We start from the raw sequence: 15,147 nt of genomic DNA on the forward strand, positions 1-15,147 counted from the left end.
TTATGTTCCTTTTGTTTTATTTTTCTAAGTTCTGACATGAATCTATAATTGTTTTTTTGTTGTAACGTTCGTGTCCTTTCTATTGTGGTCTTTATTTACTATAGCTACATGTAAGTTGCTTCTGCTTTACAAGAACAGATAACAGGTGATCTACAAAACAAAATACGAAAGGAAATTGTGCATATAATGATATATATATACAATACTAATATATCATTTCAGTCTACTACCTAAATGGTTGCTGTATAAAATATATATACTATTGCCTAGTGAATCATAAAAACACTAGGATGTTCCAAGTATTATTTTGCCGTTTAGATAATGTATTCTATACAGTAGTAACTAATCACAAACTAAGATTCACCTAATTAAACAAAGGCTGTGCCTTTAAGAATTATGAATTAGTGAACGTTTAAAAGGTAAAAAGGTAATAAATACAAATAAAATAAGAATAAAACGTACAAATATATGAGCCCAAATTTTCGGCCTTCGGGCAAAAAGTATTGAGGAGAAAACTGTCAATCCCTACCACAGAGACAAGATGCCCTTCAAAATTGATCTTGATCATTATGAATATGCTTCAAGTTCAAGATTGAAATTTCTAAAGACGTTTGCTGGCCCGACGACCTCATCAGTTTCCCAAATAAAAGGGCATGCCGAACAGTGTGTTCGCATACTGTGCCGTGTGCTTCTGTAACTTACAGGGGGGGGGGGCACTCTTGAAAAAACTCGTAACAAGGTGCGCTTTCAGACTCTTTCCTTTTATAGACAGTAATTAGAAGCCATTCGTTGAACACTGATGACATGTATTCGTCTCCAAGAATGTGAATCATGATGTTCTGGATTGCAACATTGTGAGGATTATATGTCAAGACCAAAGGAACACGGTAACTTGTGTTTTTCATCCTCTTTTCCATAGACTCAGACCTCTTAACTTGGGAAACTGACGTGATCGCTAGATCCGAAACGTCACATAGCCTTTCTTGGCGAAAAAAAAGATTTCATCAAGCTTGAAATATTGGTCACCGCTGCAAATATGGCCATGTCTCAGAAATTGTGACTTTGGAATGGCATTTTTTGGATGACAGGAAGACAGGACTGATTTAAGTAACAATGTGCAACCGTGGGGTTTGTAAAAAAAACTGAGGTTGTTTTTTTTTTCATTTTGAACTTTACAATTGATGTCAAGTATCGAAATGCTCTCTTGGGTGCTGTTGAAGGTATATCTGATGGCTAGATGATAAGAAGAAACGTATTTAAGCTGTGCCTTTAAGCTGGACCGCACATATTTTGTTCTATGCGCGCCTAATGCAGTAGATGTCAGAAGATTAATTGAAACTAAAGTGTTTATAAGTTTAAAGGCTTTATATTGGCAAAATGATGCAAGAAGAATGACATTTAGTTTTGAAAGGGATTTTGTACAGACAAACATATTATGCACATACCAATTAGCAAACAAAACAAATTAGAGAGAAACACACCAGCCACCAGAAGCGAACACCCTGTAACAGTACCATTGTCTATATGTACTTTTTGTTTCTTTCATATTCAACTTATTTTAGAATAATTTGCAAGACATGCTTACCCTTTCAGTGTTCGCGCCTGTGGGCGGTCTGGTGTAATTTCAGTTATTTTAAGTGGTTTATATTGGAATTGCTTTAGTTTTCTAATATTGTATTGGTTTTTGTATCTTTTGTTTTTTTATATGTAATGATATTTTATTCGCTACATTATGTATATCGTCTCTGTTTCTCCTTTTCACGTTTAGGCCATATATTTTGGTTGATTGATCTGCATTGCACTATTTTTGAATCGATGTCTAAATAAATTTCTACGAACCTGCGACATATTTACATCCTATCCGTCTAGAACATCTTGCTAGAATCCTGAGGGAATGTACATCCCCGCTCTCGCACCAGTTCGTTAACATTTTCGAGCATCTCTCTTCTTCTGAGGTAGCTGAGTTGTGGAACAAATTAATTTCTTCTAGAGAATAACCAAGTTCAGTTGCTAACTGTTTCCATTTCAAAACAATCGACGGACTTTTGATTAAAGTGTTTAAGGTTTTCAGCAGCCCATATTCTACAATGAACAAAATATTGAAACAAAACTAATTCTATAACTATTTACCTGGAATGGGTTAAATAAATGTATGATTTAGAGCATGTTAACAAGTACAATAGTCAAACTCCTAACAACTGAATTGAATTGAGATATTACTCAACGTGCAATGAGTCATTGATATATTCATGTATTCATATTTTGTTTATGTTACTTTTATGGTTGACATCACGAACTCGTTGAACCGATTTGTTCAACGTGTCATAGTTTACCTTTCCTCTTACATCGACCCCTCTCTTGACTTTTTTAGCAACTCGGCTGGTGTTTCTTGAAAAAGAGAAGACGCTTATCATACCGGTGCACTTGGTTCATGCTCACAGTTTTTTATTGGAGTCCGCGTTGCTTATTACTTTTGTTGCTTTGAACATATTATTTTGGTTATTTTATGTTCATGTTGTGTGTGTGTTCCCTGTCGTGTCTTTGTCCCTGGATTATATTCTACTGATTTCCTCTAGAAACTTGATTCCTCGATTACTCTTTGATAACAAAACTAAGTGCATACAATACCTGTTGCAAGTTTTGACTTTTGCCTATTGTATTTTTCAGTTTCTTGTGCTAGTGTGTCAGCCAATGATTGTTTCCCACATTCATTCAGCGCACTAACCAACATCGTTGTCTGTAAGAAGAAAGACAGTTTTTTCATGTCATCTCAATGTAATGCAAATAAATAACTAAAGAAAAGCCGAAATAATAACGATCAAGGAAAAAAATAACATTTTTTTCTTTATTTTGTATAATTTCTATCGATACAGTTTACAAAACAGCATCCTTATCAAAGTGACAAAAAATTCCTGATTTGGCTATTGTGAACCAGAACTTCATTGTGACCTAAGTACAAAGTGTTGGGTGTAAAATACACTTTACCATCACTATTATCTCTTGTGTAATATAGGTTTGGGAATAAGCAATGGGTAGAAATGTTAAAGTAAATGAGTAGTATGTTGTGAAATAAGTGTTTAATTCAATCATTTTAAGTTATCAAATCGAAATGTTGGATGATAATTGTAGGCACATAAAGTCAACGTTTGACTTAATGAAAACCTAAAATTACTCAGATTGTATTTTGTCTAATCATTATTAATTGGTTTCAATGATATATCGCAATGTTACAAATAGGAAAACAGAACCCATATTAATCACTTTTCAAGCAGGAACAAGATGCCAAAAAACATTGTAACATTACTGTAAAGTTACTGCGTGAATTAGACACTAAAAGACAAACTCTCTACCTTATCCTTCGCATGGGGCATGTTTTTGAACCATGTATGGAGTAAATCCTTCACAAGTTGCTTATTGTTGTTAATGTTCTGACGTTTTAATGATTGTAGTCTAGCATGTGATATCTGTAAAGTTGAAGCTACAGTCATCCATTGGTCCGCCAAACATTCAGCAATAGAAGACAGGAATCGGAGAGTTACTGGACCTATATAGTCAAAGTGGCATTTTTTTGATAAAACAACTCTCATTTTATAACACTATCCTTGACATAAAGAACTTCTTACTTCAATTTAGATATTTCAGAGTTAGAATACTGTGATGTTTGAAATGAATATATAATATATCGAAAGGAATCATTTTACACTGACTACAACAATTCTGTTTATGAATATTAAATGTAAAAAAAAAACATTGCATGCAGGAGTTTATAAGTAATTTAGTAATGAAAATCAATCATATCGAGAAAATATTTGATATTGAAGCATACCTTCCTCTACCATTTGAAGCCTCGCCTTAATTGGAGGAGGTATTGATCCAATCTGATGTTTTGGTAATCTAACAGGAATTTCGAGAAGAGTATCCCAATCATGGCCATCAACTGATTTTACTTCTTCAAATTTCTTTGATTTAGCCTTTAAATTCAGAAGTTGAACGAACCCGTAATAAAATTCCAGACTTCTTTGGGAATATCTGTCAACTACTTGTAAATTCCAGTTCACAGCAACGCTCTGCGACCCATGGAAACGGAATATATGAAATCGTTTACCAAGAGAGGTAAGATTTCCTCTCAGATTAAATGAAATAATATCTCCCTCTTTCAAGCTGGACATTTTTGACGTGACGTCATACTCCTGTTCAAGTCGACGGCGCCATCTAGTGGCATACCTTGTTCTTAGATCACATGTAACAGTAAGATCCTGGATCACGTCTTTATTTTGGAGAACAGAAACAACCACACGCTGATATTTTATAATTTGTAGCAGGCTAAGAGCTATTTTGTGTATATTTGGCCTTGTAGCTTCTTTTCTTGTTTCCATCACGAAACATCTATATAAGCAAAACAAAATATTAGATACAATATATATTTATGTTCAACTGTTGTTTATAATGTACTTAGTTCAATGGTTTTACAAGTAGACTCTTTACACACATATGTTTTCGCCGAGGCTCAATACGCAGCATAATATAACGACATCACATCATTATCAATGTTATATTCTATTGCTATTTGAACGTCATTTTAAACTTACGTTGTTTTCTCTTCATGTATACAGAAGGATGCTTTGTTATCATCAGTGACGTCTCGATGGGTCATGAGTTGACATTTCATTCTATCACATCCGCCAATTCTTACCAAGTGGCTCTCTGTTTCTGACCACGTTCCTGTAAAATTCCACATAAAGCGTAAAGGTATATACACGATCTTCAATCTAAAAGTTTAACCATCAAATCACTGGTAAGTTGTTTATAATAGTAACACTGTGTTTGTTACAAAACATATTATAGACGATGAATTTTCATGATATTATCAAAATATCTTTTGTTTTATTTTGAATACTTGTTCCATCAACTTTCCCCAATGGCAATGCGATGCTGCTTGTTTGTATTGCAATATACAGAAATCAATTAACTGCAATAGAAGCAGGAGGTTTAGCGCGCTGCAAAAACTGGTTTAACCAACCATTTTTATCGGTACCATTGCGATGTTTGCAGATTTTCGGGTTTTTGCAATGATATTTCCAATGTTCCTTTTTGTCCTTTTTTTATTATCCTGTTCTGGTTGCATTCATTTTCACCCTAAATGTTTGGTTTGTGTGGCTCTTTTATGTTAATTAAAATGATTGACTTTCCTAAATAACTGATATAACACCTACAAACATCTTGTATATGTCTACAAACATCTTGTATATTTCTACAAACCTATAAAATCGTGCATGGCATATTTGGAAAGTCTTGATTGTGTCATAATATCTTCAGGAAGTGGAGCAGACGACAACCGTCTTTTTACGGTATTGGCTTGTGGTTTTTCGCAAGGAACGCTGATGAACAATGGTTGCGGGTTCCTGTAGCTCTGTTCAACCATAATAATAGGACTAGAACCGACTAAAGACTGTGAATCATCCCCGGGGGTTGCATCCCGAGTATCTATTATTGTATCAGCACTTATTGGCAACAACTGAAAAATAATGTCATAACTTTAAATCTCTCATAGTATCTAAGTTTTGTTGTAGCGGCAGCCTTTAGACTTTACAAACACTTTGGAAAAAGCAAGTAAAACAACAACAAATCAAGCTAAAAGACAATGTCAACAAGTAGAAATAGTAGTGTAATTGTCTTAGTGTTGTATTTTTGAAATGAGGTGAGAAACAATCAAATATTGAAAATTAATGTCAAAATTTTTATTCTCTAATGGTAAATAAGCTGTTTAGCGGCAGCTTTTAGACTTTTAAGCATATAAAACAACAATAAAAATCAAGCTTAAGTAGAAGTATAAACAGTAGAGTAATTTTCCTGTTTTGCATTTTAAAATGAGATGAGCAACAACTAAATATTGAAAAATTCTAACCGTGAATTTGACTGAAACATTGTCGGTCTTTACTCGAGATCCTATTGGACTTGACAGTGTGACGTCACTATCGATACGCGAATCGTATTCAACCAGATCGTTGTTAAATGTAACATGCTCTGTGGTTGGTCGAGCGACAACTACGTATATATTTTCATCACGTATGTTTGCTTCCAATACAGATAGGTCCTACAATATATTATTATATGTTTTAGTGGGTAATTTCTAAAATGATTATGATTACATACAATGATGAAACAAATTTTGTACAAGGCAAACGATATGTATCCTTGGCACAATAATGAATGTCATAATGGCATCTAATAAAGTCGGTTTGTAAATAATGATTAACATGATATGAAGATATTAGAAAAAAAGATGACAACTTACCGAATCATTTTCATCGAAGTAAATGTTTTCGTATGAGTCTAGGCTGACCCAGGTATTACTTCTCTTGTCAAATGCCCTTAATACAGGCTCATGGAAAAACCGCATGTTGGATTTGTCAAAAGGAATCGCTACTTTGACGAAACCCTTAAAAGAAAAACAAAAGCGCTATTAACTATTGATTGGTTATGTCTCCTCTTATTTAAATTTTGTGATATTCTTCCTCTTGTTTAAGAAATAAATCACGGAAACTCCATGTTATCATTGGTTTTCCATGGGCTGACCGTTTATGCCGCTTTATTTTACCCCAAGCGTAAGCAAAGGGTAACATATCGGCACAAATGGTCAGCCCGTGGTAAAACAATGATAGAATGAAGTTTCCTGATTTATTTCGATTCTAATAGGACAATAACGGTACTTTTTTACACTGTTTTGATCTATTAAGTAACCTTAGACCCGCCATATTTGTCTGTACACTTTACGCTAGCTACAACAATTGAAACCTTTGCTTTGTATATTTTATAATGAAGGAAAGAACGGATGAAGTAGAACGATGTTAGATATGGTAATAGTCGTTTGTATTATAAGGTCACAGTGTTCACACATGGACAGGAACAATGTTTCATTCATTGACGATTGTAATTGTTTGGTTTCATACATAATGGCACACTGCTCATATGGCAATCGAAAATCGACCACATGTGTGGTCTCTAAGCCTGTTAAGGACGTCATATTAGAATTTACTGATAACTTCTGGTCTCTCTATGAGGCTTATGATCTTGACTTTTGATATTTGTCTTGTACCACTATCAGCAGTTTTATTGGATACTATTTTTAGCCTGTTTTTCCTCGATTTAAATATCAAAGTAAAATATACATTACCATTTTCTATTCATGGTGAAATTTATACAGACACAAGGTCATTTGAATGTGACTACAGTTAAAACACAAGTTAACATTTCGATAAAAATAAACATCAGCGACAAAACAAAAACGATAGAAAATGTAACGAACGGAAAGTCAAACACAAAAATCAATTACAACAAAAGAATAAGTGTGGTTTACCCAATCATTAACGATAGAGTAGACATACAACGACACATGTAATGTTTCCAGAATCTATAATCACGACACAAAATCCCAAATTCTGACGATAATTAATGTATTTTTATGGCTAGTCTTCTTCAAAACAACATATATTTTTATCATTGCATAATCGAGAAAATTGTCTGGTATAAAGTGACTACAAATACGGAATAGCGGATCTGAAGTATGGCTTTTCCACCGCAATGACTGAAGCAAATTATTGAAATAGAAAATAGGACTTAAAAATAAATTAGCACTAAGATACACAAATGATCAGTTTGTTTAATTACAAGGGAATGTATGCAACGTGTCGGGAAACTGATTATAACGCGTTTTCATTGACGGACCGTTTTAAATTCAATAGAGGTCACAAAAGGCCGAAGTATAGATACAACAAAAACTATTTTTAGTACCATATGGCGTGTTGTTTTGAGTATTTTGGCTTTTTAGACAAAAATACGCCAAAATTGACAACCTGTAAAAATGCCCGTCATACGGTATTTTTACTACAATGTTAATATCAACTTTTACCTATAATGGTCATAAATGTTGCAGGAATTACTCGAGTTATGACAGTAAAAGGACTTTTACCATTGTTTTTTATTTATTTATTGCTCTATGATTCATCTATTAAATAAGTGCAATTCAATATCTCCAATAATTTAATTTGATTTTCCTTTTAAAGTTATAAAAGAACATGTTACTTTATGTTCTTAGTTATGTATGCCTGTTTTCCACGTCTGGTCTTTGTCCCTGGATTACATTCTTTTTGATTACCGCTATGACCTTGGTTACATTGATTACTCATTGCCATATATATAAACTCTATATCCTAAAAATAAATTGTGAATAAAAGATAACATACCTAAAGATAAATAAACGGTATGTAATATTTACCATCCTATTTATTTCTTTTTTTTTTTGTTTCTAGAGATGCCAATGCACGATCTAAATTATTATCAAATTGAACAAAATCAATAAATAATTGATAGTACAGATGTCATGATATCTTTACAAAAATACGTACGACACGCGAAGGTAAAATAAAATGATGGACACAACGTATAAAAGCAAGATGCACGCAGTATCTACCATCTTAAACCATACGGTGTCGATATGGAAGCATAGCGGGTCCTTTATATAATTACTGATTAAATATTTTCAAACAGGCTATAGTGAAACTTTTAAAATATACACAAACAAAACAAAAACACAACCTTTATATTTCCAATGCAAGCATTCATTGTGTAAAAATTGGCGCCTTGTATGAGTGTTCTCTATGTTTTCATCTCACTTTCCTTTGTTCTCGTAACATTTTATTTTTTAATTCAATTTAATCAACCATGTAGTCAGACTTGTCTGACCCAAAATTAATACAATATGCTATTTATCAAACTTTGCATTGTTACATGTTTTGAAATCCCTAATCCGCCGAGTCTTCGTTTCTTGTATTGCACAAAGTAGATTCTTGTTGACAAAATTGGTTTCCTATTTCGATAGTTGAAGTTTTGGGTAGTTTTTGTAAACAATTAATTTTTAAATTTATACCTGATCTGATCCGAAAGAAAGATCAGCGTTTAGCCAGATCCTTTCATCTCAACTTCCGCTCTATAGAGGACGTATTATTCTTACACAAATCTAGTTTCGGGGATTTGATACATCGCATCTACCCCAAAATATTTGAGATAAAGCATACTACAGACACTGTGAAATCAGCTTCATATCTTGACCTACACTTAGAAACGATGGTAAAGGAAACTATTTATCAAACGTGACAAACATGATGACTTTTCATTCAGAATTGTCAAACTTCTTTTCATCTGTGGCAACATCCCTTCAGCACCTGCATATGACGTTTTCATATCACAACTCATACTTTATACCAGAGCTTGCCGTAACTACGCAGACTTTTTGTATCGTGCTAGACTTCTTATAATTAGGCTTCTCGAACAGGGATATGTTGCTACAAGTCATCACTATAGAAGTTTTATGTTCATCATGAACTCGTGGATCGTTACGGTGTATGAATCTGAACCATGAAAAGTGATTTGTTAAACGTGTCATAGTTTTCCTTTCCTCTTTCATCTACCCCGGACTTGACTTTTTATGAGCAACTCGTCGGGTGTTTCTAGAAAAACAGACGACGCTTTCCCAACCGGTGCCCCTAGTCCATGCCCCAGTTTTCACTGGAGTCCGAGTTGCTAGATGTTTAGTCTTTGTCCCTGGATTAGGTTACATTCTTTTGATTTCCGCTAGAATCTTGGTTTCCTTGCTTGATTACTCCGTCCTATGTATTTGATACTAATGTCATTGGAGGTTACTCCTTGAAACACGTGTACAGCATTGTAAAATCTGCAATATATTTAACTGGAATTTTTGTATTGTTCAATGCAATACATTGTTTATTAGAAGTTAGCAAACTACAGTCAAAAATGTAGACTGGCTAAATAAAATGAATTTGCGTTTGCCATTATTTTATTGTTTGGAATTTAGATAAGAACATCAAATTTGCACCTGCCAAAATCGACGACATGAACATTACGCATGAATATTTTAAGAGACTTGAAGACATAGCCCAAAACGAACTTACGTTATACATATTATTAAATCATGATCTTGGTTATGTTGATAAACAGACAAATAAATGTGACTTACCTCCCTTACCTCAGTGTCGTTTGAAATATTTACTTCAATAAGATTTCCAATCAGAAGTTCGTAAGTGTCTACAGTTGTTGGATAGGTGGAAGGGTTCAGTACATTACACGAAAAGGATAATGGTGGTTGTTTGTCTTCATCTACTAGAACAATACAGCCTACAGTCTCTGCTCCAGTAAGGTCTACTGTTTTACAGCTTGAAGTTAACAAACACTTTTAATACAAAGGTGCACATATATGAAAGAAATGTGTATTTGAATATACCAGCTTCATTTTCAGGGGAATTTTTTATTTGTTCTTACCTTTCAACCCTTTACATATTCGTTACTTTCCTATATCTCCCACGACATAGTATCGTTATCTTCGAGAAATATCAAAATTTTGTTTTATCACAAAGATAAAAGAGACATTTTTGTATTGAAATATCTTCCACGCTAAAGCTACTTTGTGTGATATCTACAGACAATAATTTTAAATACACTGCCGTCGATATTTGTAACGAATGATTTGACTTCGTTTTATTATTGGTCTAGAAATATATAATCTAGGACGCCAAAATTAAATTAGATTTAAATTAATATAATCAATTTTAGATACCCTTTTGTGGCATTGTTATTTGTCTAGTTAACTGCTCAGAACCAAAATTCAGTCTAATTTGTTCTCAGATTCTAAACATACATAAAAAAAACTGAAAAAAAATACAATAAAGTTGACATTGACAACATATTTAAGCATTTGTTTTAACAAAGATAAATCATGAACAATTCCTGATATTATAAACTTATTGTCAAACCTTCCAAGGTATAGCGAAATCACCTAAACAAATTGTCTTCATATACTGCTTGATTTGGTTGGCTAGAATGGAATTTTTTAATCACCGTATTTTAGAAACGTTATTGCTTAAGGAGGTACACCTGGTGTAAGGGACATAATTCTTAAAAATCATTGGAACGTTTGTATTCGGCATTTTACATTAATCTTATGTAAGAATCTAATTAACTCAAACGAAAGCTTGAGAGGCTTTGGTGAAATTGAATATAATACAAACATATCACTGATTTCATGAGTTATGTCCCTTACCCTTGGTCTACCTCTTTAATACACGTGGTAACTAAATGGCTCAACTTGAATTTTAGGATGATCATTTACCACAGACAGGATAGACTGTATTGTGGAAAGATATATTAAATAAGAACTCATGTCAACTCAGAGTTCCTCCTTTTTTACACAATATTAGATAATCAAATATATAAATAAGTCTTTATCGTGTACGTTTATGCTTACACGTGATGCTTGAACTTTGACACGTTCGCCTGCCACACCGAATCAATGACGTCATCTATAATATTGGAAATAAGATCTGTTGCAACTTCTGTAAAGATTTCATCGAGTAAATTATAAATGAGAAGTAATAAATAAATATTGCAAAGAATAGAATAATTTCAAAATAGGTATGAAAGTGAAAAAAAAAACGGGTTTTTTTTAATAACATTCTTTCTCTTCAACGTTTACACCCTTCACAAATTTCGTAAGATTTGACACCTGATTAAAAAAATACGTTTTAAAACATTAATCACGTTGCATTTCTGTCATTGCCAATAAAGAATATGAATTGGCCATAGATGATATACATATCCCCATATCACAGCAAACTCAATAATCCTTTATTGTTTAAAAAAAATAACATAACGAATATCAATATGATGCGTTGTGTAGGATGATCAAAGCATTCTTTTTAGACATCTAATTTGGGTTGGAATTTGCGCCTATTGATATCTGACATCACTGCGATCAATGATGGAAAAAATTATTTAACAATAAATGTACGAACGATAGATATAATGAACATGAATATGAACTATTTCTCACCTCTATCAGTGTATTCATATTCACTGTAAGGCGTTCTACTCCCAAAACCACTCGACAGAGTAAATTCAGTACGACTTTTTCCAGAATGAACGAAATATTTCCCATTTCGTCCCTTGTCGTTAATATCCACATCGTCATTCAAATCATCGCCATCGTCGGAATCCTCGACAACAGAATCATTTATGTCATCAGACAAAACCTGATCGTTACATTTATCCTTTTCATCATCCTTTTCAATGCCTGCGAATGTTAAATTTTTCACATTTTCACCCGTTTGGGACATTTTGTTATTATTTGTATGTTGTATGCTTGGTCTGGTATGGTTTCCATGCACTCTCGTATAACAGTTATCCTTGGAAGCCTGGGAAACATTAGTTGTCCTTACCAAACTTTGCGTGTCTTTAGTAATCAATGTCTTGAAGCAGGAATTAAAAGAATTATAATTATCCATATTTTGTTGAGTTTTATTGTTCTTTTCCAGTAATTTCCCACCATGTTTGCATAATTTATTATCTATCATTTGCCTCGATGTCTGTGAAGTATGTTTGGAGGGGGTGTGCAGTCTTGTGTTTTGAGATTTTTGCTTAAGAATATTAACCTTTCTTATGGAATTTGATTTCATTTGTTTTTCTGCTCCTTGCCTGTGTTTACGACAGTTACATGTGCCGAAAAGACTTGTAGAAACGCTCCCCTGAAATCCTTTTGGGGTCCAATTTAGGGTAGTAGCTTTCAATGTCTGAGTTGAGTGGGTTTTGTTTTCAGCTGCCTTTTTGTAAGTTTTGTTTGGTGATTTTTTTTCTTGTTTTTGTCTGGCAAGTGACACATTTTGTCTATTTTTGTTCAAATATACTTTTTTGATAAATGAATATTCTGGAGTTCTATTAGCTGTTAAATGTCTGTTGTTTAGGGCCATTCCTCCTGTCCTTTTGGAAGTTAATTTAAATTTTGACTCATAAAGTGCATGTTGAGTATCATCTATTTTGACAAGCGCATTTGTTTTGTTTACTTTAAACTCGTTTGTCGTTTCACTTTTATCTTCATCTATTGATATATTATCATGTGGATTAACACCTACAAAAGTGTTTTGATCCTTCGTTTTACTCGTAACATCACTGTGATTGATAGTTTTAATATCCATTTCATCTTCAGATAATTTCCTTCTATTATTTGTTTTGTCTGAATTATTCACACTGTCAATGCTTTCGTAGATGTTATCGTATGTTTGTTTGCTAGAAATCAGAACAGTAAACACATCCTTATTTACATTCTTTTTTGTTATATTTATAGGATCATATACTGGTTTTATTCTCTTCAAATCTTTGCCGCTAGTCTCAGTTTTCTGCTCTTTGTTTTTCCTTGAATTTGAGGATAAGGTTGAGCGATCACTCATAACACTATCGTTATCACTAACAGTTCCAAATTTATTTTTATTACTGCTTTCTGTATTGTCCGTTCCCTCTTCTTTAACAGTGCACACTAAATATTCAGAATCATTCATTGAATTAACAGAACTTTCATCATCTATTTCGCAGTTTGCAGTGTTCGTTAGATGTACCTTTTCTTCATCCCTTCCGTATAATTTCTTAATATTTTCATCGTCCGAAGCAGAAGGCGACAAATAATCACTATCTTGATCTACAGTGGGAAGAGAAATCTTCACTTCCATCTTGTGAAAATTCTCATCCCCATATTCTTCAATAACTGACATTTGCTTATTAGTTTCGTTATCAGTGCTAAGTTCACCTGTTCTTTCGTCTAACACAAGATTGTTCAAGCTATATAAATCTTTTGATGAATCATCACAAATTTCATCGCACATTGTCTTGTTTCCTTCCATATTTTGCTTGTTATCCTTAGAACAATTCAAAGAATAATCAGTTTTAGAAATTTGAAAGTTGGAAGACTCACAAAGAGGTGGCTCGTTTGAATAAGAGTGTTTTTCTTTATCATGATAATTAGCGGAATTTATTTGATTAACATCATTACTTAATTCTTTATTCTGTGTATTCATGACAATTTTATCACAGTTTGGAAAATTGTTATTGTCTTCTGTTACATATTTAGTGTCGTCAAAGGAAGCATGTACGGTTATATCTGGAGTAATGGTTTTCTGAGTAAGGTTGGTAATTGTTGGTTGTGGAGCGAGGCAGGATGATACAGTTCTCCTCATAAGAGATAAGTCTCTATAAACCTCCCGTAATGTGTACTGTTTTCGGTATTTAGAGGGATCAAAAGAAAGAATTTCAAAATTATTAGTTGGAAGGCTCAACACATGACCGTTTCGTTTGAATTCATTTTCTGATGGAATGGTATTCCGTCTAGGGGATAAAAACGACATGTTATTTTGATTATCAGATTTTTGCCCGTTTACCAGTATTGCATGTCCGTTTACCTGTATTGCATGTCCGTTGTGACCTTCTTTTGGTATTTTGGAAGAAACAATGGTAGAAAGTTGACGTGTAAGTTTTGGTGTTTCTTTCATCGTTGCTAATACACAAGCCGGAGAAGGCCAGCGAGTCTCTCTTTTAAGTTCTCCGAGATTTTGACACATGTCGGAGCCAAATATTTTTCGCCGCTTTGAAAATCTTGTAACCACTCTCGTATTTTCTGTATTGTTGACAGAAGTTCCTAAACCATTTGATGTGGATGGGGATGATTGGGATGGTATAGCTATCCTTGAATCAAGCAACATTTTCTTAATTCTTTCCTTCTTTTCCTCACTGATATCGCTTCTTTTCTGGCATATCTCAAGGGCTAGTCTTTTAACTTCATTCATTGTACAACCTGATGAAACATAAAGATATACATGAATAAACATATAAGCAAATTTGATAGAACTCAGTGACTTGATAGACTTGAAAGATGGAGATAGAGAATGCCCAATTTTCATGTAACAAACTTCTATAGCATAAGAACTATCTTAGTTATTCCCCAATCCACCAGGATTGTATTACACAAAATAAACAAATTATTCATATTCAAGGCAAATAGAGTTCTCTTGTTGGAAAATGGCAAAGCTGTTCTATTCCCTTTGCATCAAAATCAGTGTAGTGTTTAAGTCATTCTGCTAATCACAGTTCGGAACGTTATAGGAGATTAATGTATTGTAAAACAATTATTTCTGAGTTTTTCCGATCTGGAATGGTCATTTTTGTAAAAAAAAAAAAAGAAATTACCGAAGTGCTAACAACGGAATATCCAATTACAACACAATGAAAACAATAATGAAAAATAAAGCCGGGGGC

General features: G+C 33.4%; 1 protein-coding gene across 2 annotated transcripts in view; it reads right to left on the minus strand.

Moving 5' to 3' along the window:
- The window catches only part of LOC148611036 (uncharacterized), a 25,920-nt gene continuing 10,773 nt past the window's right edge, over positions 1 to 15,147 (minus strand). The window contains exons 2-13 of one of the 2 annotated variants that reach the window (XM_088591092.1): positions 11,903 to 14,686; positions 11,318 to 11,372; positions 10,034 to 10,229; positions 6,296 to 6,439; positions 5,906 to 6,094; positions 5,260 to 5,515; positions 4,590 to 4,722; positions 3,827 to 4,386; positions 3,351 to 3,544; positions 2,629 to 2,737; positions 1,840 to 2,082; positions 1 to 150 (exon numbers count right to left, since the gene is read on the minus strand). In XM_088591092.1, the coding sequence (XP_088447218.1) occupies positions 92 to 150; positions 1,840 to 2,082; positions 2,629 to 2,737; positions 3,351 to 3,544; positions 3,827 to 4,386; positions 4,590 to 4,722; positions 5,260 to 5,515; positions 5,906 to 6,094; positions 6,296 to 6,439; positions 10,034 to 10,229; positions 11,318 to 11,372; positions 11,903 to 14,678 (4,914 nt within the window). In that variant the 5' untranslated portion in view covers positions 14,679 to 14,686 and the 3' untranslated portion in view covers positions 1 to 91. Of the gene's footprint in view, positions 151 to 1,839; positions 2,083 to 2,628; positions 2,738 to 3,350; positions 3,545 to 3,826; positions 4,387 to 4,589; positions 4,723 to 5,259; positions 5,516 to 5,905; positions 6,095 to 6,295; positions 6,440 to 10,033; positions 10,230 to 11,317; positions 11,406 to 11,902; positions 14,687 to 15,147 lie in introns of both variants that reach the window. The other variant, XM_088591090.1, reaches the window with a different exon arrangement.

This window comes from Perna viridis, chromosome 7 (genome assembly GCF_037379345.1).
Source record: "Perna viridis isolate PV_CMFRI_1.1 ecotype Kerala chromosome 7, ASM3737934v1, whole genome shotgun sequence".
NCBI classification, from domain to species: Eukaryota; Metazoa; Mollusca; class Bivalvia; order Mytilida; family Mytilidae; genus Perna; species Perna viridis.